Raw genomic sequence first — 27,576 nt, forward strand, 5'->3', positions numbered from 1 at the left:
AATATCCCAGATAGCCCTTTGGTTTAAAAAGGATGAGAAACATATAGAACAAACTAACAAATCTGACAAAACCATCAAGCAGAGATGACCTAGACCAGCTTAGCCAGCCCCTAGCCTATCTAAGCAAGGCCAGCTGAGATCAACAGAGCACACCCTTTGTGACCTGCAGATGCATGAGGTAAATAAATGCTTGTGTTTTATGCCACTGACATTTTATATGGCTGTTTGTTATACAGCAATAGCTGACTGACAAAATTGGAAGTGTTCATCTACATGGACATGGGTAAATTAAATACTGGCATATTTATACAAATTTAAACAACTGATATACACAACTATATAGCAGTGAAAATAAGAGAACAGCAGCTACCTGTGTCAACAAACACACACATATAAACATAATATTTAACATATAAAAAAAGCATGGGAAACGTAGCAGCTTGAAAAGGCTAAGTTATGCTACAGTAACAACTTTAAAATCTCAGTGGCTTACAACAAGGAAGGTTTTATATAGTGCTCATGCTACCTATCTATCATACTGGCTACAGCTCTGCTTCACATGGTATTGAATCTGGGATCCAGGCTGACAGGGCAGCAACCTCTATTTGGAACATAGCAGAGGTAAAAGAGAACACAGCAAATCACAAACTGACTATTAAAGCTCTTGCTTGAACATAGTGTATATAGTTTCTGCTCACATTTCATTGGTCAGAGGAAATCACATGGTTAGGTCCAAACTCAATGCTAGGAGATGAATACAATCATTCCCTGGGGAAGGACAATGGATATACGTGAATGTTATAGTCTTCATCAAGAATGATAAACACCAGGGACTTCCCTGGTGGCACAGTGGTTAAGAATCCACCTGCCAATGCAGGGGACATGGGTTCAAGTCCAGGAAGATCCCACATGCCAGGGAGCAAGTAAGCCTGTGCACCACAGCTACTGAGCCTGCGCTCTAGAGCCCACAAGCCACAACTAGTGAAGCCCCCGTGCCACAACTACTGGAGCCCGTGCTCCGCAACAAGAGAAGCCTGAGCACCACAATGAAAAGTAGCGCCCGCTCACTGCAACTAGAGAAAGCCTGCACGGATCAACGAAGACCCAATGCAGCCAAATATAAAAATAAATAAATAAATAAGAATGATGAACACCAAATTAAGGACAGTGGTATCAGGAACCAGGGGCAGAGACCCTTATTTCTTACTATAAGAAACCCTTGTTTCTTATTATTCCACAAGAAGTCAGCAAATATTTTTCTGTAAAAGGCCAGATAATAAATATTTTAGGCTTTGTGGGCCACTTATAGTCTCTATTGGAACTCCTCAACTCTGCTATCATAGTACAAAAGCTGCCATGGACAATACATAATGAATGAGCTCCAATAAAACTCTTTTTATGGACACTGAAATTTGAGTTTCATGTAATTTTCAAGCAGCACAAAATATTCCTCATGTGATTTATTTTTTTTAATGTAAAAAATATTCTCTGCTCATGGGCCATGCAGAAACAGGGAAGTTCACTGTAGCTGACCAACACCTGCTCTATACTCAGCATCACTGCAGGAAATTAAAATAAAGGATACATGCACCCCAATGTTCACTGCAGCACTATTTACAATAGCCAAGTCACGGAAACAACCTAAATGTCCAACGATAGATGAGTGGATAAAGAAGATGTGGTACATATATACAATGGAATACTACTCAGCCATAAAAAGGAACAAAATTGGGTCATCTGTAGAGATGTGGATGGACCTAGAGTCTGTCATACAGATTGAAGTAAGCCAGAAAGAGAAAAACAAATATCGTGTATTAACATATATATGTGGAATAAAATGGTATAGATGAACCTATTTGTAGGGCAGGAATAGAGACGCAGACGTACAGAACGGACATGTAGACACAGTGGGGGAAGGGGAGGGTGGGACGAATTGGGAGATTAGGTTTGACATAAATACACTACCATGTGTAAAACACACAGCTAGTGGGAACCTGCTGTATAGCACAGGGAGTGCAGCTCGGCGCTCTGTGACAACCTAGATGGGTGGGATGGCGGGGTGGTTGGAGGGAGGTCCAAGAGGGAGGGGATATAGGTATACATATAGGTGATTCATGTCATTGTACAGCAGAAAGTAACACAACATTGTAAAGTAATTTTACTCCAATAAAAAAGTTTTTTTAATAAAATAAAAGTAGAAGACAAGGTTCTTGTATGGAAGGAACTTACCTTGTTGGGGCAAAAACATTAGAACAAAATTGTTTCAAAAATACATTCATTGTATATACTTTCATGTGTTTCTTGTTACTTAATAGTGCCCTTTCATTTCAGCTTAAAGAAGTCCCTTTCACATTTCTTGTAAGGCCAGTCTAGTGATAAAAAATTCCTTTAGCTTTTGCTTGTCTGGAAAACTCTCTCTCCTTCAATTCTGAAGGGCAACTTTGCTGGGTAAAGTATTCTTGGCTGGCATTTTTTTCTTTCAGTACTTTGAACATACCATGCCACTCCCTCTGGCTTACAAAGTTTCTGCTGAAAAATCTGCTGATAGTCTTATAGGGGTTCCCTTGTATGTAACAAGTTGTTTGTCTCTTCTTGCTTGCAAGGAGTCTCTCCTTGCCTTTAACTTTTAACACTTTAATTATGTGTCTTGGTGTGGGTCTCTTTGGGTTCATCTTTTTTAGAATTTCCTGGGCTCCTGGATCTGGACGTCTGTTTCCTTCCCCAGGTTAGGGGAGTTTTCAGACATTATTTCTTCAAGTAAGTTTTCTACCCCTTTCTCTTTTATCCTTCTGGAACCCCCATAATGTGACTGTTGGTCTGTTGATGTTTTCTCATAAGTCCCTTAAGCTATCTTCACTCTTTTTCTTTTTTTCTTTTTGCTCCTCTGACTGGATAAGTTCCACTGTCCTCAAGTTCACTGATCCTTTCTTTCACTTCATCTAGTCTGCTATTGAACCTCTCTACTGTATTTTTCAGTTGTTATTGTTTTTCCATTCTGTGGCTTCTATTTGGTACTTTCATGTATTTTCTATCTCTCTGTTGAAATTCTCACTTTATTCATGCATTGTTCCTGTGAGCTTGCTAAGCATTTTTATAACCGTTATTTTGAACTCTTTATCAAGTAAGTCACTTATTTCAATTTTATTAAGGTCTTTTTTTGAGGTTTTATCTTGTTCTTTTGTTCGGAACATATTCCTCTATTTCTTCACTTTTTGTAACTGAGTTGGTTTCTAGGCATTAGATAAAACAGCCACCTCTCCCAGTCTTGAAGGAGTGGCCTCGTGGGGAAGCTGAACCTTATCATTCAACCCTGCCCTAGCTCTTGGTTGTCCTTCAAGCCTCTGTGATTGTCCAAGTAGCCTACTTTATTCTTGGAGGCTCCCAGTAGTTGAGGCTCCTACTTTGCTCTTAGAGGCTCCCAGCAGTGCCAAGAGCCATCAGGGTCCCAAAGGGGAGGATCTCAGTCAGCACCTAGATTCAGGCTGACTGGAAGCCAGACCCTCAGGCAGCAGTTTTTAAAGTATGCAAATAAACTTCTTTCAGGAGAAGGCTGGGAGATGAGTGTTTGTTTGATTCCTCTACACTGAGCCCTGGGGTGATAGCCAGTTAAGAACTGTTACTTTGTTTGCTACCACCTATGGAATCCATGAACACAAGCCCCACTGGTCACCAGAGCCAAGCTATCAAGGGATGTGTCCTCTGGGTGGCAGCCACAAAAGCTGGGGAGCCAGACATGTACACAAGCTCCTTTTTCATAGATACCAGCAACCTGGGTCAGGGCAGAGGGAGGGCACAAAAATGATGCTCACTGGCCTCCCCAGTCTCTGGAGAGGACTGTAGTCAGACCATAGATATGTGTTTAATTAGAAGCCTGCCCCTCAGGCCACAGCTATAAAGATAAGTTAATAAGCCTCTTTTACAGAACAACTGGGGTATATTTCATGCTGGTTATCTGTGCTGTGCCCTGGGAATGGGATAACCAGTTAAGAATTGTTTCTCCATTTGTTACAGTCCTACGGGACCCGAGAACGTAAGCCCCAGTGGCCACCAGAGCCAAGTGATCAAGGGATGTGTCCTGGGTGCCAGCTGCAAAAGTCAGTACGCCAGACATGTACACAAATTCCCTTCTGGGAGATACCAGTGACCTCAAGCAAGGCAGAAAGATACGCAAAGATGGCTCCCACTGGCCTCTGCAGTCTTTGGAGAGTATTCCAGCAGGCATTCAGATGTGTTTTAAACCAGAAGCCTGCCAAAGGCTCAAGGCAAGCAAATGGGCCTCTTTCACAGAAACACTGGAGGTGTGTTGCAGTCTGCTGTCTCTGTGCTGTGCCCTGATGGTGGTAGCCAGATAAGAATGGTTTCTCTGTTTGTTACAGAGCCCACCAGCCTGTCTTTGGAGAATATTTCAGTAGGCCCCTAGATATGTGTTAAATTAGATGTCTGCCCCTCAGGCCAATGCTTTAAGATAAGCAAATAGGTCTCTTTCACAGAAAGACTGGGCACTTTTCACTAAGCTGCCTTTGCACTGGGCCCTGTGGGGCAGCCGGGCATGAGCACTCTATGCTGCCCAGTTCACTATAGCCTTGTGGGTCTTGTAGATGCAAGTCTCTTTGGCTTTCAAACCTAGATGCCCTGGGGGCTCATCTCTCAGGTGTAGGTCTCAAAAGCTGGCACGCCAGATTGAGGTTCAAACCTCCCGCTCCTCAGGTAGAAGCTCAGGTCTATGAGTTCTCTCCTGACCACTGGTTACTGTAACAGGGGTAGAGTTTATGGTGAAATTGTGTCTCAGCCTCTTCTGTTTTGGTGTGGGTTTTTTCTCATTTGCCTGATGTGTAGGAGTTGTAGATTTGGTGTGTCTATGGGAGGAGGTGAGTTCAGGATCCTCCTACAACACCACCTTGAACCAAAACCACTGTATATAATCGAGTGTAAAATTATGTGTCTCAAACTAAAAGTGCTCTAGTAAGAGTATCACTAAGGGCATGACTCATCCTAGAGAGAATATGGAGTCCAGGACAAGTAAATCACAGTATGATCTGTGTTTCCCCTTTTCACATACTTTTCGTCTTCCATGAGACAAAATCAGATCAAGATGAATAGGTCAGCCAGTGGGATATGGTGGAAAGGAAACAGAGATCCTCTTTGCTCTGAAGAAAGCTCAAGTATGCTTTGCTCTGACGAAAGCTTAAGTTTTTCTATACAGTACTTTAAAAACTCTCCCCATGCTGCTGATTCTCCAAGTCATTGGCTAGCTATGCAAAACTGGTTACTACAAGCAGCACGACCCAGAGCTTGAAGCAACTGCCTTATCCACTATATCCAGAGGCTCTGATGATACTAAGATTGCACAGAAAGGGAGATGAGATATATTCCAGTCATACACTATATATATTTTTTCCTTTTAATGTCCTTCTTACTTACCTATGGCTACTCTAAATTCTTTTGGTATTCAGTACAAAATTATTCTTAATCAGCTTGTTACTGAAATCCATCAGCACTCCACTCATTTAAAAACTGCTTAATTTTAGGGCTTTGTGATTATTTTTGAACTGTTCTAAAACTAAAATTTACAAGTTTAGATCTGTTAGGTATCCTGGGATACGGTATGTGTGAAAGACATGACAAAACAAAGTTGAAATATGAGCTACTGGCTAGAGTCCAGCCATCTGATGATAGAAAATCAAATTACAATTTGAATTACAGCCTCACTCTTTTCTTTATTTCAACCCACATTGGAATAATACATATTTTTACTTCTGCTACATCAACATTTGTGGAAATCTGTGTTCATGAGCAAACAAAAATGAAGCCAAATTTTCCATTAAATCTCATTTTAATATACTACAATCTCCCCTCATGATTATTATCTTAAAAGAAAAGCAATCATTCATTATTCTGGCTTTTTATGAAAACCAGAAATGTGCTTGGTATATTAGACATTTAGTAACTATTCTGTCCATGTGACAGGTCTTTCAATAATTAAAAAAACAAAATTACAAAGTTAAATGCCAAAACGTGTGTAAGCAATTAGAGTATATAATGATTTCCACAGGGGGAAAAAAAAAAACTTCCTTAAATGTCCAGATAACCTTTAGTAAACTACCTAAAGTGTTGCTTCATTTTCACTGTCACACTGGAAACAAAGTACAGTTTTATTTAAAGTTACTGTTACATATTAGATTTCATCTGGTTTTAGAAATAATTTGACAAGTACAAAATATTTTACCATCATAAAACCCAGGAATATATCTTGCAATCCTTTTTTCTGTCTTACACACAAGTCTTCTTTAATCTTTCCTTCCACATGTCACAAAACAAGGTGCTAAATCTAATTCAAAAGGCTCAAAATCTAAAATTCAGTGCAATTAATGGAAACTTTATATACCTTCTTTCTGATTATAAAAGATTGTATACTCTATAAAGGAAGAAATTTTTGTCTGTTTTATTCATTCCTGCATGCCCTGCACATAAAATAGTGTCTAACCCATAGCAGAGCTAATTGATCAATACTTGTTGAATGAATGCATGTGAAGTTTATTAGAAAATAAAGGAACAAGGAATAGTCAAAGCAGAATAAAATAATTCCTCAAAATTTCAACATTCAGAGAGTTAACATTTTGGTATATTCTCTTTCAGCTGCTTTCTACATATTTTCTACATGGCGGAAATACAAAGTAGAGAGGAACATATTAAATAACACCATGGAGATACAATCAGTAAAATCCAAAATGTGGGAAATTCTAGAATATAAATGACTTACATTCTTTCACAAATAAATGATGTACAGTTTGAGTTTCAAAAGTAGAGAGCCAGTGCAGGAGGACCAGGAAAAGTGAAACAGGAAAGGAAGGAAAGCCAGTTCAAGGGTGTGTCATTGAGCTGATTACTGTTGTAGAAAACTAGGGCTCAATACCCCTTAGCCCACCCAAGAAACCATGTAGTTGTATCCTCAGAATTGACCATCCAAGACAGTGGAGAGGAGAGTATTTATGCACCAAGTCTCAACAAAGAGTAAAGTCCTTTATACCTCTGTATGTGTGCACATGCCAACACGGTTGAGCAAGCTCCCGAAGGGGACCCATGCTATAGCAGCAGAGATGCTCTATAGCAGAAACAAGAGACACATAGTGTAGCTGAGGGTCTTTCCTGTTAGGCTGTATCTCTATCCTGATAAATGCTGCAGCAACAATCTAAGCAAAAGGTAAAAGGTGGGGTGAGAGATGTGAAACAAGGCATAAAACTGGTCTTGCTTATGGCAAGGAAAAAATGGCAAGAAGAAAAAGAGAGAGAGAAAAACCCATAAAGAAAGACTGAAGAGATATCAAATATAGCGTGTGGCCATTTTTGGAGGTTGATTTGAATAAATCAACCGTAAACAATATATTTTAGATAGGGAAATTTGAACGATGCCTAGATATTTGCTATTAAGAAATTACTGTAATATTTTAAAATTATTGTTATTACTGGTACTACTGTTTTTTTTTTTTTTAAAGTACTTATCTTTTGGAGACACATACAGAGGTGTCTTTAAAATTGCTTTAAATTGGCTTTAAAACAATCTGGGGTGAGGAGAGGAAGTAGAAAGGTTATAGACGAAATAAGATTGGCCACGTGTTCATAGCTGTTGAATCTAAGTGACAGGTACATATGGGTTCATTATACTACTCTCTGTACTTTCTATGTTTGAAAATTTCCCTAAGAAAAAAATTTAAATATACGGCAAATTTCCTGCACCTTTGAAGATTTCATTTTTCCTAGAGATATATGAATGTTAATAAACATGGGCAGGGGCTTCCCTGGTGGAGCAGTGGTTGAGAATCTGCCTGCCAATGCAGGGGACACGGGTTCGAGCCCTGGTCTGGGAAGATCCCACATGCCACGGAGCAACTGGGCCCGTGAGCCACAACTACTGAGCCTGCGCATCTGGAGCCTGTGCTCCGCAGCAAGAGAGGCCGCGGCAGTGAGAGGCCCGCGCACCGCAATGAAGAGTGGCCCCCGCTTGCCCCAACTAGAGAAAGCCCTCGCACAGAAACGAAGACCCAACACAGCCAAAGATAAATAAATAAATTTATATTAAATAAATAAAAATAAACATGGGCAAAACATTATAAATTCCTTGGTTAGAAAACACCATAACTGTTTCTGGTTCCCCAAGCTCACATTGTTATTTCACATGTCTGTATTTCTGACCACACAATTTACTCACTCTGAGTGATGCCTCTGCCCGCTCGTGTATACAATAATAATAATACAATAATATAATATCATAATATAATAATAACTATTATTATTCACTTTTCGAAACCCATCTCAAATGCCACCCCCTTTAGGATGCCTTCCTTATAATGCATAGTTTCTTTTTCATAGCCTACTACTGTAACATATATGATTGATTCTCACTAATTGTGAGAGTTATGTTCTATAAAGTTGCCATGAACAAAGAATCAGTGAATACTGACCTATTACTCCTAGGGGAAATACAGGGTTAGGTTCCTATGATCCTCTGGTCACAAGTTTTTTTTTAAACCAATCAATACATAACCTTATTTTATGTGTTTTTTTTTAGAGACACCTTTTTTCCTCTCCCCTCCTTCCATACATATTTGATATATCTATATATATATTTGATTCATTCTTTCTCTATACATATCCTTGATTAATTAACAATGAACTCACGGCCAACTTAAGCCTGAAGAAAGTTTATCTCACACACATATTTTCTCCTTAAGGCACATTATAGCCTTCTTATGTTTAAGAACACTAGACAGCACATCGATACTACATGGAGCAGGGGGAAGAGGGACAGCAATCACCAAGATAAAAGCACAAAAATTCTAAAAACATGGCACTAAATAAACAAAGCAAAGGACACATATGAAAGCTGAAACAAAAAGGCAGAGCATTACTTTGTTTGACCTCAGCTGGGAACATGTACACGGGGTGACTCAAGCTTTTTGCTGCACTGCACATAACCACAGATGACTGCAAAAGTACCATTAAGTACTGATTATGGGGTTACAAGTAAGTTTTAGTGAGCATGCAGATTTGCAAATACAAAATTTGCAAATAATGAGAACTGACTATATATTCTTTATTCCCTTTTTAAATTGAGGTGAAATTCAAATAACATAAAATAACCATTTTAAAGTGTCCAGTTCAGTGGCATTTAGTACACTCACAGTGTTGCATAACTACCACCTCTACCTAGTTCCAAAATATTTTCATCACTCTAAAACAAAAATAAAAACAAAAAAACCCACCTTGTATCCATTAAGCAGTCAGTCCTCATTCCCCCAACCCAGCTGCTGGCAACCAACAACGTGCTTTCTGTCTCTATGGATTTATCTAGATATTTCATACAAATGAAATCATATACCAATATAAAATAAAAATGAAAAAAAAGGAAATCATATGATATGTGGCCTTTTGTGCCTGGTTCAGGGTTCATCCACATTTGAATAATATTCCACTGCACGTATGTATCACAATTTGTTTATCCATTCATCTGTAAAAGGACATTTAGGATGTTTCTACTTTTTGGGTATTGTGAATAGTGCTACTATGAACATTCATATACAAGGACTTGTTTGAATACCTGTTTGAATACCTGTTTCAATTCTTTTGGGTTTATACTAGTAGCGCAATTGTTGGGTCATATGGTAACTTTTTACTTACATTTCTGAGAAACTGTTTTTCATAGTGGCTGCACCATTTTACATTCTCACCAGCAACATATGAGGGCTTCAATTTCTCCACATCTTTACCAACACTTGTTTGCTTTTAAATTAGAGCCAACCTGTGAGATGGTATATCCTGGTTTCGATTTGGATTTCTCTCATGACTAATGACATTAAGTATCTTTTCCTCTGCTTACTGGCTATTTGTATATCTTATTTGGAGAAATGCTTATTCAAGTCCTTTGCCCATTTGTTAATTTCTTGTTAAGTTGTTAGAGTTCTTTTTCACTTCTGGCAGTTTGCGTATTACTAGGAATTTGTTTCATCTAGGTAATCCAATTTGTTGGAATATAATTGTTCACAGTGTTCTCTTATAATCCTTTTTATTTCTGTAAAGTAGGTAGTAATGTCCCCACTTTCATTTCTGACTTTAGTTATTGGCTTCTTTTCTCTTTTTTTCTTAGTCAGTCTACCTAAATGTTTCTCAATTTTGTTGACCTTTTCAGAGAACCAACTTTCTGTTTCATTGATTCTATTGTTTTCTATTCTCCATTTCATTTATCTCTGCATTAACTTTCATTATTTCCTTATTTCAGCTATCTTCGGGTTTTGTTTGCTCTTTTCTTTTTTAAGTTCCATAAGGTGTAAAGTTAGGAAAGTGATTTGAGAACTTTCTTCTTTTTATTTTATTTTATTTACTTTTTAATTTATTTATTATTTTATTTATTTATTTTTGGCTGTGTTGGGTCTTCGTTGCGGTGCGCGGGCTTCTCATTGCAGTGCCTTCTCTCATTGTGGAGTACAGGCTCTAGGCGTGTAGGCTTCAGTAGTTGTGGCATGGGGGCTCAGTAGTTGTGGCTCGCGGGCTCTAGAGCGCAGGCTCAGTAGTTGTGGCACATGGGCTTAGTTGCTCCGTGGCATGTGGGATCTTCCCGGACCAGGGTTCGAACCCATGTCCCCTGCATTGGCAGGTGGATTCTTAACCACTGCGCCACCAGGGAAGCCCTATTCTTTTTAAATGTAGGTGTTTACAGCTATAAGTTTCCCTCTGACCACTGCTTTTGCAGCATCACATCAGTTTTGTTAAGTTCTGTTTTTCATTCATCTCAAAGTATTTTTTAATTTCTCTTGTGATTTCTTCTTTTGAGCCATTGGTTGTTTAAGAATGTATTGTTTTATTTTCACATATTCATAAATTTTCTATTTTTCCTTCTGTTATTGATGGATAGTTTCATTCTGTTGTGATCAGAAAAGATATTTTGTATGATTTTAATCTTTTAAAATTTATTAAGATTTGTTTTGTAGCCTAACATATGGTCTATCTGTCTATTCCGGAAAATATTTGATGTGTGCTTGAGAAGAAATGTATTCTAATGCTCGAGTAGAGTGTTCTATGCATGTCTATTAGGTTTAGTTGGTTTACAGTGTTAAGTCTTCTATTTCTTTAAAGACCTTCTGTCTAAATGTTCTGTTCATTGCTGAAAAAGGGTTATGAAGTCTCCAACCATTATTGTAGAACTATTTCTCCCTTCAATTCTGTCAGCCTTTCACATATTTTGGGGTCTTTCATTTGGTGGGTATATATATTTAGCATTGTTATAACTACTTAATGAACTACCCTTTTATCAATACACAATGTCCTTCTTTGTCTCTTGCAACAATTTCTTACTTAAAGTCTATTTTGTCTGATATAAGTATAGTCACCTCAACTCTCTTGTGGTTACTATTTGTACCCTTCATTTCCAACGTATTTGTACTCTTTCATTTTCAACCTATTTGTGTCTTGGATCTAAAGTGAGTTTCCTGTAGACAATATACAATTAGATCATATTTTCTTCTGTCAATCTCTGTCTTTTAACTGGTGAGTATACTTTTATATTTAAAGTGATTAAGGATAAGAAAGCACTTTCTTCTTCTATCTTGTTATCTGTTTTCTATATGTCATATCTTTTTTTGTCCCTCGATTCCTCCAATCTTGCCTTCTTTTGTGTTTGATTGATTTTTTTCGAGTGTACTATTTCTATTCCCTCCTCAATTCCTTTTCTGTATATTTTTTAGTTATTTTCTTAGTGGTTAACCTGAGGAGTACAATTAACATCTTAAATTGAAAATAATCTTGTTTGAATCAACATTAACATATTTAAATTGTTGTTTTACAAATTTGTCTTTTAAACCATACAGGAAAAAAAAGATTGTTAAAAACCAAAAATAAAACAATACTGATATCTCCCTATGTAGTTACCTTTACTGGTCTTTATCATTTAAAATTTTTCTTTGTATGACTTTGGTTACTATCCAGTATACTTTCATTTCAGCCTAAAGGATTTCATTTAGCATTTCTTACAGGGAATGTCTACTAGCAACAAACTTCCTCCACTTCTGATTATCTAGAAATGTCTTCATTTCTCCTTCTGGGACTCCTAATATGCATATGTTGGTACACTTGATATTGTCCCACAAGTATCTTAGGCTCTATTCATTTTTATTCATTCTTCTTGCTCTGCTCCTCAGACTGGACATCAATTGACCTATCTCCAAGTTTCTGGTCCTTTTATCTTTCTGCTCAAATCTGTGTTGAACTCTTTCAGTAAATTTTTCATTTTATCTACTTTACTTTTCAGCTCAATAATTTCTACTCGATTCTTTTTGACAGTTTCTATTTCTTTATGGGTATTCTCTATTTATTAATACATAATACTCCCTATTTCCTACAGTTCTTTGTCTATGGTTTCCTTTAGCTCTATGAACATATTTAAGATAGTTGATGTAAAGTCTTTGTCTAGTAAGTGCAACGCCTGGGTTTCCTCAGGAATGGTTTCTGTCAATTTCTTTCTTTTTTTTTCCTATTAATGGGTCATACATTCCTGATTATTGTTTATATGCCATGCAATTTTTTAAACTGAAAATTAGACACTTTGAATATTGCTATGTGGTAATTCTGGAAATATTCTCCCTTCTTCCCAGAGTTTGACATGGTAACCTGCTGAGGACCACAGTCATCACTTTGTTTAGCGATTTTTCCAAACTATTTTTGCAAAGATTATATTCCTCATTACGTGTCATCATTGAAGTTTCTGCTCTATTATCTAAGTAGCCATCAAGTGACCTCAGAGATTTCCTTAAATGTTGGAGGCAAAAAGAATGAAAAAACAAAACAAAACAGAACCCAGCTCTCCTAGTGTTTGTAGATTGGCTCTGAGCTAGGGCCTTCTTTTGATGTTTAGCTAGATTCTCCTACAACTCCACCTTAACTTTCACCTCCTTCTTGCATGGAGCACAACTATACAAGCCCACTCAAGTCTTTTCCAAGTATGTGTCTGGCCTGAGCATCACTCTGGATTCCCCATGCAGTAGCCCTTCAAAGCTCTTATTCCCTGAAATGTCTTTATCCTCAGCCTCCTCCTTCAGAGGCTTTTCAGTCTGTCTGCTGCTGGTCCCATCTGCCCTCTCTTGGCCCAATGGCTACAGGTGGTATATGCTTTTAAATTTTTTCAGTAGATGACACCTGGAAAGGTACTTTAGCTTGAGGTGGATGAAACAAAAGGCAAGCCTTTGTGCTGGTAGCTCAGGAAACTACCAGATGAGTCAAAATGCACAACCACTTTTTTTGGAGAAATAGTCTATATTGCCTCCCAGCGATCTCCCCATCACTAGTAAGCCAAACTAGGAATGGAGGCTGCCATCCTCATGGCTGCTGCTAAGCTGGGAAACAGGGCATGGTAGGCAGGTAAGCAAAAGGCCACAACACTTTCTTTCCAAAATTTAACAGCTTCTTTCTTCATTAAGCAGTACCCTGGTTGCTATAACTTTTTTATTAGATTCCAGTGATCCAAAAAAAGTTGATTCCATCCATTTTGGGAAGCATAATGATTGCTTCAGTGAAAGAATTGATTCTTGAAGCTCCCTACTCTGTCATTTTTTCCACCATGTCTCCCATATACATTTGTAAGTAATTACCTTTAACTTATAATATTAAGCCCTTTATTTTCTTTCCTCACAACTTGTTTGTTCGGCCATTTCCTCTAAATGAGACATCCTTTCCTCTATTCTTTGTTTGTCTAACTTTTATTCAAACTTAGATGTATTCTCTAGAACCATTCTCTAAACTTCCAGACTGAGTTAAGTGTCCCTTCTTTATACTGCCATAGCACCTGTTCTTTAACAAATCACCACATTCCTGAAATTACCTGTTACTGTCTCTGTCTATCCCACCAAAGAGTAACTTGACAGCAGTCACATATGTAATCCATTGCCTTCAGGAACAGTCTAATTACAAGCAATGACTCTCAGTCAGAGGTGTATAATCTCCTTAGCGCTTGAGATTATACGCTCCTCTTCTCTACTCCTAAAGCCTAGCATAATGCCTAATATTCAGTAGCTACACAGTGAATATAATTATTACATGGACTTATACAGTTTAGGCAATACATAGAGAAACAAAGAAGCATATCAAGAAACAAATATCACAATCTTATTTTTCACTTCAGCAACTTACGTTCTGGTTGTTTTTCATTGGGTGTTATGGATCGCACAAAATCTTGTGGTGTCATAAACACTTCAGATTCACCATGCTCACTGATTACTTTCAAGGTAGCAAAATATCGGAAGATTTTGTCTGGTGTGGAATATGCGCGAATCCTATTCTCATATTCCATCACCTAAAATTGGAAATTCAGAGAGTGTTACTGTATTAAGCATCTCATTTTCATGTATATTCTCTTATTTGGGGGGGCAATTTTATATCATTTTTTTCTCTAACTGGATTTTTTATATTAGAAATTACTTGCATCTCAAAAACTTGTGATATACGATTCATACTCCAGTTGAGGCAATGCTTGTATGAGTTTTCAGAATTTTGAATATTTTCTAATTTCTTAAATCATTGAAAGCTAGCAAAATTGAAAAATGTCATAAAAGAATTCAAAAGGTCTCAGTAAAAGAGTATAATACCATATATATGGGAGCCTATCATTTTTTAAACACCTACCAAGTTTTTAAAAAGGGACTGATTTTACAGTTTTTACTTCCATGCAATTTCTTGAATTCAAAAACAAAACAGACGTGGGACTTCACAGGTCTGAATAGCTAACAGTCCTTCAAACAGAAAGTACATTACACAATAGCACAAAAAAATAAAATTACATATCATGGAAACTCAATTATTAACAGGTCTCAAGCAATAAGACTTTTACTTTTGATTAAAAAATTAGACTTCCAGGGACTTCCCTGGTGGCGCAATGGATAAGACTGTGATCCCAATGCAGGGGGCGCAGGTTCGATCCCTGGTCAGGGAACTAGATCCCACATGCATGCCGCAGCTAAGAGTTCACGTGCCACAACTAAGGAGTCCGTGTGCCACAATTAAGGAGCGGGCAAGCTGCAACTAAGGAGCCCACCTGCCGCAACTAAGGAGCCCACATGCTGCAACTAAGGAGCCAGTGAACTGCAACTAAGGAGGCTGCCTGCTGCAACTAAGATGCAGCACGACCAAATTAATTAATTAATTTAAAAATGTAGACTTCCAGAGAACATTTAAATATAGAATATTTAGAAAAGAGTAGACTCGGGAAGAACACAAGCAAATATTTGAATAGGAACAAAATTATATATGGCATACATTTAATTAAAAGATTATAATGTTAATATAAACGCCTGTTTCCTTATCCAGCACCCAAGCCCCCATTCTGTACACGAAACATACAAAATACTGCATCTTCTGCATAATATTCTTCTACAGCCTACACAGTACTTTGGTGAAAAGATGTCTCTCATACCTGAATTTTATATGTTGAGTTAACCAACATTAAATAGTATCTTATAAATAACTGGTTAGAAAATGTGTCAAGGCAATATGATCTAAAAATTCATGAAAAAATAAAATAAATAAAATAAAAATCTAGTGAATTCAATGTCTATAAAGCAATTCACTATATTTAAAAAACATTATTAATGTTTTAATTTAACTTATTAACGCAGCTATTAGTGTAACTGTCATTTCTGGCTAGATGGTCACTTTGAGGTGACCATCTTTAAGCAGCTGCTTAAAAATGGTCTCAATTCTACTAAGAGATATGCTTTCAACCACTAAGAAAGGAATGCTAATTTGTAACTATACATGACAGGAACCTTTCTAATGCTAATTTGCATTAAAGTCTGAATACTTATTTCAGAAAATTTTTCAATAGATTTGGCATGTGGCAAACACACTAAGCAGTTCCATGGCAGTCGGCACGAGGGACCGCTTTTGTGGGAGACACAAAAAGCTTGGGGGGGGGGGATGGTTCAGGCGGTAATGAGAGCAATGGGGGGGGGATGGTTCAGACGGTAATGCAAATAGCAAGGAGTGGCAGATGAAGCTTCACTCACTCACCTGCTGCTCACCTCTTGCTGTGAGGCCCAGTTCCTAACAGGCCACCGACTAGTACCAGTCCGTGGCCCTTGGGTTGGGGATCCCTCCCTTAGCAGCCTTTCAACCCCTTAGCAGCCTTAAGACTTAGCTACGAGTCTTAAATCAAAGGCATTTTATATTTAACTACAACTATCTGCTGGATCATACCAGCTGCAGAACAAAATACAATCAGTTTACAGTATTTAGGGTATGGGCTACAGCTGCTGCCAAAGATGGCTTTGTACACTAAAAAGTCAATCACATATAAGATAAAGACAGAAAAATAACAACTTAAAAGTCAATGATTCACAGACTGAAAATCAGATCCTTGATTGTTACCAAAAAAATATGCTGCTGAATATTATTAATTAGTTTTAGTTTGAAATAATAGGTTGAGGAGATAGACCTTCTCCATTCCTGCACTGGTAGAGTTTAGTATAGACATACTGTATAGTATATTCTTGCTTTTTTTCACTTAGCAATGTATCTTAAAGACCATATCACACAATTTGATATGGAGCTGCCTCCTTTTAAGTAGTCATGTTAAAGGAACACTAACAACTATTAAATAAAGGGTTTAAAATACAGCATCCAAGATAACAAAGGCTTGGAAGCTAAGATATATAGAAAACTGTTGAAGAATTTTGGAACGTTTAACCTGGTGAAAAGATTTACTAAGGAAATTATAATAGTTACATTCAATCATCTACTTAAAACATTCTTGAGTTTCATGATGTTAAGACAGCTGTCTTCACTAAAACAGCCAGACTTACTTGTATCAAAATTCAGCATTATATTTCCTATATGAAAGGCACAAGTGTAGCCAAATAGAAGCTGCAACCAACTACTCTGAGAAATGGCAGGGTGGATATGCTGGGTGGATAGGCCAGGTGGCTGGCACTTCCCAGATCCATGCCTTCAGCCAGCCAGCCAAAAGCCCCTCCCCACACCCCCACCCTGTGCCTAGTGACCCTACCCTAATGCCGCGCAACCCAGCTGGGCTCACACTATGTGCCCTGGGCATTTTACTGCATCCAAGACCCTTGCTCCTACCCACAGCTGTAGCTCCAGAGACAAGGGTCCTGATCTACCCCCACTCTGAGTCTGCTTGGATGGAGCCTCTCCCAACCCCCATTTTTCATCAGTTTCCCCTGATGGCTTAGGGGACTCATGTGAAGGGAAGTCAGCACTGAGATGCAGCCTCTGTTTCTGGAGCCTCTTGTAAAGCTCAGAAGATCCTGGAAAGGGCCCAGACCAACTTGGATAAAAGAACCCCCAATCCATCCCCAAAATTTGTGCCTGGGAGAAATAGGTCCCTCTCAGCTCTACAGTTCACAGTCCTGACAACTACAACCCCTGGAAAAAAAGTAAAGAACCAACGTCAAGATGAAAGCAGCCAACATGTGGCTTCCAAGGTCAATTCTACTCAGGGCCATTCCAGCCTGCAAGAAAGGGAGAAAGGGCATTGAAAAACCTTGTGGGAGATATTGTGTGCCAGGTCTAGAAGTGGCTAACATCACTTCTATTCAGTGGAAAACTAGCAAACTAGTAATATCCATTAAAAAAGGTAAAGTAAAAAAACAGGGCTCAGGGTCACCTTTAGAAATCTGAAATGGCATGATGTTAACTGACCTAGGGTACACCATGAGCAAAATTTTGTAACCAAAACATGTTATGTTAGAAGAATGCAATGGAAAGAGCAAGGGTTTTAGAGTTACACAGACTTATATTTGATTCCTTCTATTATAAGTAACCAGTTATACTACTTTAGACAAGTTACTCAGTTGCTTCAAGCATTAAGTATATATGTAAGTATGTATGCATGCATGTATATGTGTGTATATACACACATATATGCACAAACATACACACATTTACATGTGTGCATATGTATGTACATATACTATGACTGGAAGACAGAAAATGCTCAATAAATGTTACTTTCCTTCTGTTTTTCATTTGTTCTGCTATGTGTGTAATAAGTAAACTTACTTGGGTTTTCTAGTCACCTAAGTTCCTAAGGATTTTGTTTGGTATATAGAGCATATTTTATGTCTTTTATTATTCATGTTCACCTATCAATCAATTTAAAAGTATTTACAATTGTACTGAACCAAATAATTAGGCTTCTTAATATGAAGATGCCGTTCCAAATCCAAAATAGCGACATCAGAAGCTCCTGAACTCCCCATCTCCCATGGATGCACCAAATGTACAGCTATACATGGAGTATTTCCCTCTGAAAGAAATCCAGAAACTAGCTGAACAATGCCTATACATTGGGTTAACGAGAAAGTACCAACATCAAAACTGGTAGGAAAGACTGAGATACACTCTTGCCATAAATCCCACCTCTAGCACAGTGCCATACAAATGGGAGAGAACTCTCAACCTCCAGCTTCTCTCTGAGCAGTAAAGGGTTTGGAAGCCGCATCTAGCACCCCAACTTGTAAGACTCCCACTTGAAGGATGGGCCCCCAAAACAACTACTATGAAAGCCAATGGGACTTGCATCCATGAGACCCACAAGACTACAGAAAACAAAGAAACAGTTTTTAACAGGCTCTGGAGAACTCAGAGTATCTGTTGTCCCAGGGATCAGTGCAGAGGAAGAAGGCAAAAAACACCTACCTCCCAGTCTTCCCTTGAAAAAGGTCTATTTGCATATATTAAAAGCTGCTGCCGGAAGGTCAGGCTTCTAATTTAGCACACGTCTAAGGGCTGGCTGACATCCTCCATGGGGACTGGGGAAGAGAGTGGATGCCTCATCCAACTTCTCCATCTAGCCTACTCCAAATTGCTAGGATCTCCCTGGAAGGAGCTTATACACATGTCTGCACCTCAGCATTATTAGCTGTCATCTGAGGTATAATTCCCTGACTCACCTGGCTCTGCAAGTCAACAGGGCTTGCATTCCTGAGTCCCACAGGACTGTAGCAAAAAAAGAAGCAGATTATAATGGGTGCAGGAGCATAACCCTATGGCTATACACTTGGGCCAAGCTCAGGGAAAGCAGACAAAAACCCCCATCTCCCAGTTTCTCCCTGGAAAGGGCTTAACTAGTTAGTTTCCCAGATGTTTCCTGAAAAGCCAGCTTCCAATCAACATGCATCTAAGTGCTGACTGTGATCCTTTGCTTTGGGACACTGACAAGTCTTGGCACACTCTCAACTACAGGGAGGCACCAAAAACAAAGAAGGCAACTTGGACAATCAAAAAGGTTTTAGAGACAATCAAGAGCTTGGGCCAGGCTGATTGGCAAGGTTCATCTCCTACATGAGACCATTCTGCCAAGACAGGGAGAGATGGCTGTTTCAGCTAAGGACTAGAAACCAACACAGAAAGTCTAGGAAAATAAGGAAACAGACAAATATGTTCCCCAAAAAGAACAAGTTAAAACTCCAGAAACAGACCTTAATGAAACAAAGGTAAGTGATTTCCATGATCTAGAGTTCAAAATAACACTTATAAAAGGATGCTCACCAAGGTCAGAAGAACAATGCATGAACAAAAAAAGAATTAAAACACAGAGACAGGGACTTCCTTGGTGGTACAGTGGTTAAGAATCTGCCTGCCAATGCAGGGGACACAGGTTCGATCCCCGGTCCATGCAGATCCCACATACCACGGAGCAACTAAGCCCATGCACCACAACTACTGAGCCTGCAAGCCACAACTACTGAGCACGTGTGCCACAACTATTGAAGCCTGAGCGCCTAGAGCCCATGCTCTGCAACAAGAGAAGCCATCACAGTGAGAAGCCCGTGCACCACAACGAAGAGTAGCTCCCACTCACCGCAACTAGAGAAAGCCCACATGCAGCAACAAAGACCCAATGCAGCCAAAAATAATAAATGAATAAATAAATAAATAAATAACTTTATTAAAAAACAAACAAAAAACCCCCACAGAGATAGAAATGTACCAAACAAAAATCACAGAACTAAAGAATGCAATAAATGAACTGAATAATTCAATAGAAGGGTTCAACAGCAGACTAGATCACACAGAAGAAAGAATAAGTGAACTCAAAGACAAACAGTGGAACTCATACAGAGGAGCCAAAAGAATAGAGAATGAAAGAGAATAAAGATATATTAAGGGACATATGGAATACCGTCAAGTGAACCAAAATACACATTAAAGGGGTCGTAGAAGTAGAAAGAACAAGAAGAAGGGGGCAGAGTGGGAGCAGGTTGGATTGGGAATTGGGGATTAGCAGATGCAAACTGGTATATATAGAATGGATAAACCACAAGGCCCTACTATGTAGCACAGGGAACTATATACAATATCCTGTGATAAACCATAATGGAAAAGAATTTGAAAAAGAATGTATATATATATGTATAAATGAGTCACTTTGCTATACAGCAGTAATTAACATAACATTGTAATTCAACTATACTTCAATAAAAAAATGAATTAAAAATAAAAATTACAAAAAAAGAAAAAGGGGGCAGAAAACTTATTCAATGAAATAATGATGAAAACGTCCCTAATCTGGGGAAAGAAACAGACATCCAGATCCAGGAAGCCTATAGAGTTCTAAACAAGATGAATCCAAAAAAAACACACACTGTCAAAGTTAAAGGCAAGGAGAGAATCATAAAAGCAAGAGAAAAGCAACTTATTATATTCAAAGGAACCTCCCATAATACTATCAGCAAATTTTTTCAGCAGAAACTTTGCAGCCAGAAGGGAAGGGGATGATATAATCAAAGTGCTGAAAGAAGAAAACTGACAACCATGAAAACTCTACCTGGCAAAGTTGTGATTCAGCATTGAAAAAGAAATAAAGACTTTTCCAGATAAGCAAAAGCTGAGGGAGCTGCATCAGCACTAGACCAATCTTATAAGAAATGTTAAAGAGCTAATTAATTCCTCAAGCAGAAACAAAAATGTAATAATTATTAACAGGAAAACATGTCAAGATATAAAACTCACTGGTAAAGGTAAATATATTCAGAATGCTCTAATTTTTAATAGTAGTGGGTAAATCACTTCTAACTCTAATATGAAAGGTAAAAGGAAAAGGTATTAAAATAATTACAATAATTTTAAAATGAACATACAATATAAAAAATATAAATTGTGATATGAAAAACATAAAATATGGGGGGGAGTATATAAATATAGAGTTTTTGTATATGTTGGAAGTTATCAGCTTAAAATACACTGTTATAAATATAAGGTGTTTTATGTAAACCCCATGGTACACACAAAGCAAAAGCCTATACTGGAAACACAAAAGACGAAAAGAAATCTAAGCATATCATTGCAAAAAATCATCAAATCACCAAGGAAGAGAATAACAGAGGAATAAAAGGACAGAGGAATTACAAAACACCAAGAAAACAAATAACAAAATAGCAATCATAAGTGCATATTCATCAACAATTACCTTAAATGTAAATGGACTAAACTCTAAAATCAAAGACACAGAGTGGCTAAATGAATAAAAAAAACATCCAACTATATGCTGCCTACAAGAGACTCACTTCAGCTTTAAGGACACACCCAGACTGGAGGGAAATAATGGAAAAAGATATTCCATGAAAACACAGCCAACAGAAATCAGGGGTAGCTAAATTTATATCAGGAAAAATAAACTTTAAGCCAAAGACTGTAACAAGAGACAAAAAAGAGAATAATATAATTATACAAGATCAATTCATAAGGAGGATAAAAATTTGTAAACAGTTTTATACACAACATGAGAGATCCTAAATTTATAAAGCAAATATTAATAGAACTAAAGGGAGAAAAAGACAGCAATATAATAATAGAAGGGAACTTTGATTCCCCATTTTGAACAACTGATCATCTGAATATAAAATAAATGAGGAAACACTGGACTTGAACTACATATTAGACCAGATGAACTCAAAGACATTTACAGAAAATTCCATTCAAAAGCGGCAGAATACACATTATTCTCAAGTGCACATGGGACCCTCTCCAGCAGGGATCACATGTTAGGTCACAAACAAGGCTTTATAAATTTAAGACTGAAATCATATCAAGTATCTTTTTTGACCATAATGGTATGCAGCTAAAGTTCAACTACAAAAAGAAGAAAACTAGAAAATTCAAAAATATGTGCAGATTAAACAACACATTCCTGAAAAACCAATGGGTCAAGGAAGAAATGGAAACAGAAATCAAAAAGTATCTTAAGAGGACTGAAAGTGGAAACACAAAATATCAAAACATGGGATGCAGCAAAAGCAGTTCTAAAAGGAAATTCATAGCAATAAATGCCTACATTAAGAAAGAAGATTTTGGATTGGAAGAATCAATATTGTCAAAATGCCTATACTACCCAAGGCAATGTACAGATTCAATGCAATCCCTGTCAAATTACCAATGGCATTTTTCACAGAACTAGTACAAAAAATTTTTACATTTATATGGAAACACAAAAGAACTGTGTCTGTGTGGAGACACAAAAGACGGAGCTGGAGGAATCAGGCTCCCTGACTTCAGGCTATACTACAAAGCTACAGTACTCAAAACAGTGTGGTACTGGCACAAAAACAGAAATATAGCTCAATAGAACAGGATAGAAAACCCAGAAATAAACCCACGCACCTATGGTCAATTAATCTATGACAAAGGAGGCAAGAATATACAATGGAGAAAAAACAGTCTCTTCAATAAGTGGTGCTGGGAAAACTGGACAGCTACATGTAAAAGAATGAAATTAAAACATTCTCTAACACCATACACGAAAATAAACTTAAAATGGATTAAAGAGCTAAATGTAACACTGGACACTATAAAACTCTTAGAGGAAAACATAGGCAGAACACTCTTTGACATAAATTGCAGCAATATCTTTTTTGATCCACCTCCTAGAGTAATAAAAACAAAAATAAACAAATGGGACCTAGTTAAACTTAAAAGCTTCTGCACAACAAACGAAACCATAAACAAAACAAAAAGAAAACCCACAGAATGGAAGAAAATATTTGCAAACAAAGTGACGAACTGGAGATTAATCTCCAAAATATACAAAGCGTTCATTCAGCTCTGTCAAGAAAACAAACAGGGAATTCCCTAGTGGTCCAGTGGTCATGACTCCACACTTTCACTGCCAAGGGCACAGGTTCAATCCCTGATCGGGGAACTAAGATCCTGCAAGCCACATGGCACGGGGAAAAAAAAAATCGAAAAATGGGTGGAAGATCTAAATAGACATTTCTCCAAAGAAGACATACAGATGGCCAAAAAGCACATGAAAAGATGCTCAACGTCACTAATTATCAGAGAACTGCAAATCAAAACTACAATGAGGACCTCATACCAGTCAGAATGGCCATCATCAAAAAGTCCACAAACAATAAATACTGGAGAGGGTGTGGAGAAAAGGGAACCCTACTACGCTGTTGGTGGGAATATAAATTAGTACAGCCACTATGGAGCACAGTATGGAAGTTCCTTAAAAAACTAAAAATAGAGCTACCATATGATCCAGTAATCCCACTCCTGGGCATATATCTGGAGAAAACCATGGTTTGAAAGAATACATGCACCCCAATGTTCACTGCAGCACTGTTTACAAAAGCCAAGACGTGAAAGCAACCTAAATGTCCGTCGACAGATGAATGGATAAAGAAGATGTGGCACATATACACAAGGGAATATTACTCGGCCATGAAAAAGAATGAAATAATGCCACTGGCAGCAACATGGATGGACATGGAGATTATCATACTAAGTGAAGTAAGTCAGAAAGAGAAAGACAAATATCATTGATATCGTTTATATGTGGAATCTAAAAAAAATGACACAAATGAACTTATTTACAAAACAGATTCATAGACTTAGAGAACAAACTTACAGTTACCAGCAGGGAAGGGTTGGGGGGAGGGAGACACTGGGAGTTTGGAATTGACATGTACACACTGCTATATTTAAAATAGATAACCAACAGGGACCTACTGTATAGCACAGGGAACTCTTCTCAATATTCTGTACTAACCTAAATGGGAAAAGAATTTGAAAAAGCGTAGATACTTGTATATGTATAATTGAATCACTTCGCTGTACACCTGAAAGTAACACAACACTGTTAACCAACTATACTCCAATATAAAATAAAAAATTTTTTAAAAAGATAAGAGATAACAAGTGTTGGTGAGGGTATGGAGAAAAGGGAACACTTTTGCACTGTTGGTGGGAAGATAAATTGATTCAGTCACATGGAAAACAGTACAGAGCTTCCTCAAGAAATTAAAAATAGAACTACCAGGCTTCCCTGGTGGGGCAGTGGTTGAGAATCCACCTGCCAATGCAGGAGACACAGGTTCGAGCCCTGGTCCAAGAAGATTCCACATTGTGCGGAGCAACTAAGCCCATGTGCCACACTACTGAGCCTGTGCTCTAGAGCCCGTGCTCTAGAGCCCGTGAGCCACAAATACTGAAGCCCGCACACCTAGAGCCCGTGCTCTGCAACAAGAGAAGCCACCGCAATGAGAAGCCCACGCACCGCAATGAAGACCCAACACAGCCAAAAATAAATAAAATAAATTTATAAATTAAAAAAAAAAATAGAACCATATGACCCAATAATCCAGCTTCTGGGTATATATCCAAAGGAAATGAAATCAGCATCTCAAAGAGATATCTGTACTCCATGTTCATTGCAGCACTGTTCACAATTGCCAAGGTATGGCAACAACCTATGTGTCCATCATGCAATCTCAAGGGACTCCAAAGACCCAAAATAATTTTGAAAAAGAAGAACAAATTTGGAGGACTCCAACTTCCTGATTTCAAAACTTATTACAGTCATAAGAAGAATGTGGTACTGGCACAAAGACAATCATATAGAGCAGGCAAATAGAAAAGAAAGCCCAGAAATAAACCCTCAGACACATCATCAAATGATTTTGACAAGGGTGCCACAACCGTTCAATGGAGAAAGGACAGCCTTTTCAACAAATGATGTTGGGAAAATTGGATATCCACATGCAAAAAAATGAAGTTGGGGGCTTCCCTAGTTGTCCAGTGGTTAAGACTCAGCGCTTCCACTGCAGGCGCGTGGGTTCAATCCCTGGTCAGGGAAATTCCACGTGCCACAAGGTGTGGCCAAAAAAAAAATTATTTTTCTGAATTAAACAAAATTCTTAAAAACGGGATATGGCTTCCCTGGTGGCGCAGTGGTTAACAATCTGCCTGCCAATGCAGGGGACATAGGTTCGAGCCCTGGTCCGCTAAGATCTCACATACCGTGGAGCAACTAAGCCCACGTGCCACAACCCGTGAGCCTATGCTCTAGACCCCGCGAGCCACGACTACTCAGCCCACGTGCCACGACTACTGAAGCCTGCACGCCTAGAGCCCATGCTCTGCAACAAGAGAAGCCCCCCAGTGAGAAGCCCACGCACCGCAACAAAGAGTAGCCCCCACTTGCTACAACCAGAGAAAGCCTGCACACAGCAATGAAGATCCAACGCAGCCAAAAATAAATAAATAAAAATTAAAAAAAAAAACGGGATAGAAAAAGAGTACCTTTTAAATAGGTTCTTGGGGAGACAAAATGGCACATGGAATGGTTACCTATTCACTGAGACTTTAGTGAAAGAAATAAGAACTATTTCAGATATAGATTAGAAAGGTTTTATAACTACTAATTAAGTAAATTACACTGATAGCTTTCATTTTTTCTGTGAAGCATAAGATATAGTCATCTGCTAAGCAGAAAGCGGGAGCAGAAAATGGAAGATTCAAAAATAAACATTTACTTGGGTCATTTTTGCCCAACACTGTAAAATGTAAAGTTTGACTATAAGTGAAGCTGATTGCGCAAGATAAATTTGAACTCTCCTCAAATTCACTCAGGGCAAAAGATTAAATAAATGTATCATTTTGGAAAAAATGGCATGATAGATAATTAAGTTGTGATACATAACTTTTGTTCAAATTCAGTTTAATCAGAAGTGCATTTGGGAAATGAGAAGATATATTTAACAGCTTCATCCAAATAAACAGAAGATCCAAATTTCTCTTGCTTGCAGTTATACAGCACCCCCAACACACACAAAGTAACTCAAATTATCTTGTTGCACTGATTAGCTATATTTTAGCAAGTAAAGGTAATTCCCTGAATTTCAATGTTAACATGCAAAATGTCTAAGAAATTCAACCTTTTGACTTTTCATCACTGGTCTGCTGAATTCAAATGCCCAATATCATAGGCATTATTACAGAGGAGCTAAACTTTTCTCAGGTAAAACTGTATAACAGCATATTGTGTTAAAGATATAAAATGCTGAAATTATGTTGAGTTTATGCTGTCCTCAAAATTAGTTGATTTTTTGGAAATATTTGTATATTTCCAAAGAGATTTTATTCTGCCTTTACAATCTGGCATCATGACAAATCAGTATATCACAGACTCAACTTCACATATATGAAAACATTCAGAACCAGAAAGATCTAAAAAGCAATAATCACCTTAGGTGGTTGAATTGAAAGAACAAAGAAAATACATGTTAATCCTGATTACCAATCCTAGGTCTTTTTCACTATCCCAATTAACTTCACATTCAAAGAGTACATTTGCCTTAGAACATGATGGAAAATAGCAAAGGGGTGAATAACTTCAAAGTGAATATAAGCCATCTGAAATATATGATAAAAGACTCAACAGCATTATTCTAAAATAGAATTAACTATAGTTCTAATAATTTATAAGACTGTGTTCCATACTTTTCTATCTCTGAATCCAGAACGTTTCTTCTTTTTCTCTTCTGGATAAGGCTCAAGACAAATACCTGAAGCCTTTTTTTCGTGGTTACAATCTTCCCCTTCATCTTTACTCTTCCCTTTATCACCAAGTTCACTCTTTAGGTTGTTTACAGATGGTGGAGATTGTGCAAGGGCCCTGGATATTAAAAAAAAAAAAAATCTATCAATCAAGAAGGTCCATCATATTAAACAAATAAAGATTTTCAGATAAAGCTAAGCAGGAGCAACAGCAATGAAATTCGTGAAAAGTTCGACATGAACAGGTTCCTCAAAAAATTAAAAGTAGAACTAACATGATCCAGCAATCCCACTTCCGGTTATATATCCAAAAGAACTGAAAGCAGGGTCATTCAGAGATTTTTGCACACTCATGTTAATAGCAGCATTATTCACAATAGCTAGAACGTGGAATCAACCCAAATGTATATTGATAGATAAATGGATAAAGGGAATATGGTATATCTGTATAACAGAATAATATTCAGCCTTAAATATAAAGGATATGACACCAAAAGCACAGGCAGCAAATCAAAAACAGGCAGGATTACATGACACTAAAAACCTTCAGCAGAGCAATAATCAACAAAATGAAAAGACCATCTACACAATGGAAGAAAATATTTGCAAACCATATATTTAATAAAGCGTTAATATTTAAAATTTATAAAAGGAACTCTTACAACACAATAGCAACAAAATAAATAACCTGATTAAAGGTGCTCAACAGCAATAATCATCAGGGAAATGCAAATC

General features: G+C 37.8%; 1 protein-coding gene across 3 annotated transcripts in view; it reads right to left on the reverse strand.

Moving 5' to 3' along the window:
* MICU1 (mitochondrial calcium uptake 1) overlaps window positions 1–27,576 on the reverse strand; it is a 225,502-nt gene that overhangs the window by 157,859 nt on the left and 40,067 nt on the right. Inside the window, exons 3-4 of one of the 3 annotated variants that reach the window (XM_022590840.3) lie at window positions 26,785–26,959; window positions 14,173–14,335 (exon numbers count right to left, since the gene is read on the reverse strand). In XM_022590840.3, the coding sequence (XP_022446548.1) occupies window positions 14,173–14,335; window positions 26,785–26,959 (338 nt within the window). Of the gene's footprint in view, window positions 1–14,172; window positions 14,336–26,784; window positions 26,960–27,576 lie in introns of those variants that run through there. The other 2 variants (XM_022590841.2, XM_089897638.1) reach the window with 2 other exon arrangements.

The sequence above is a fragment of the Delphinapterus leucas genome, chromosome 16, assembly GCF_059928025.1.
Source record: "Delphinapterus leucas isolate spDelLeu-1000000601 "Yukka" chromosome 16, BTC_Dleu_Yukka2, whole genome shotgun sequence".
Taxonomy (NCBI): domain Eukaryota; kingdom Metazoa; phylum Chordata; class Mammalia; order Artiodactyla; family Monodontidae; genus Delphinapterus; species Delphinapterus leucas.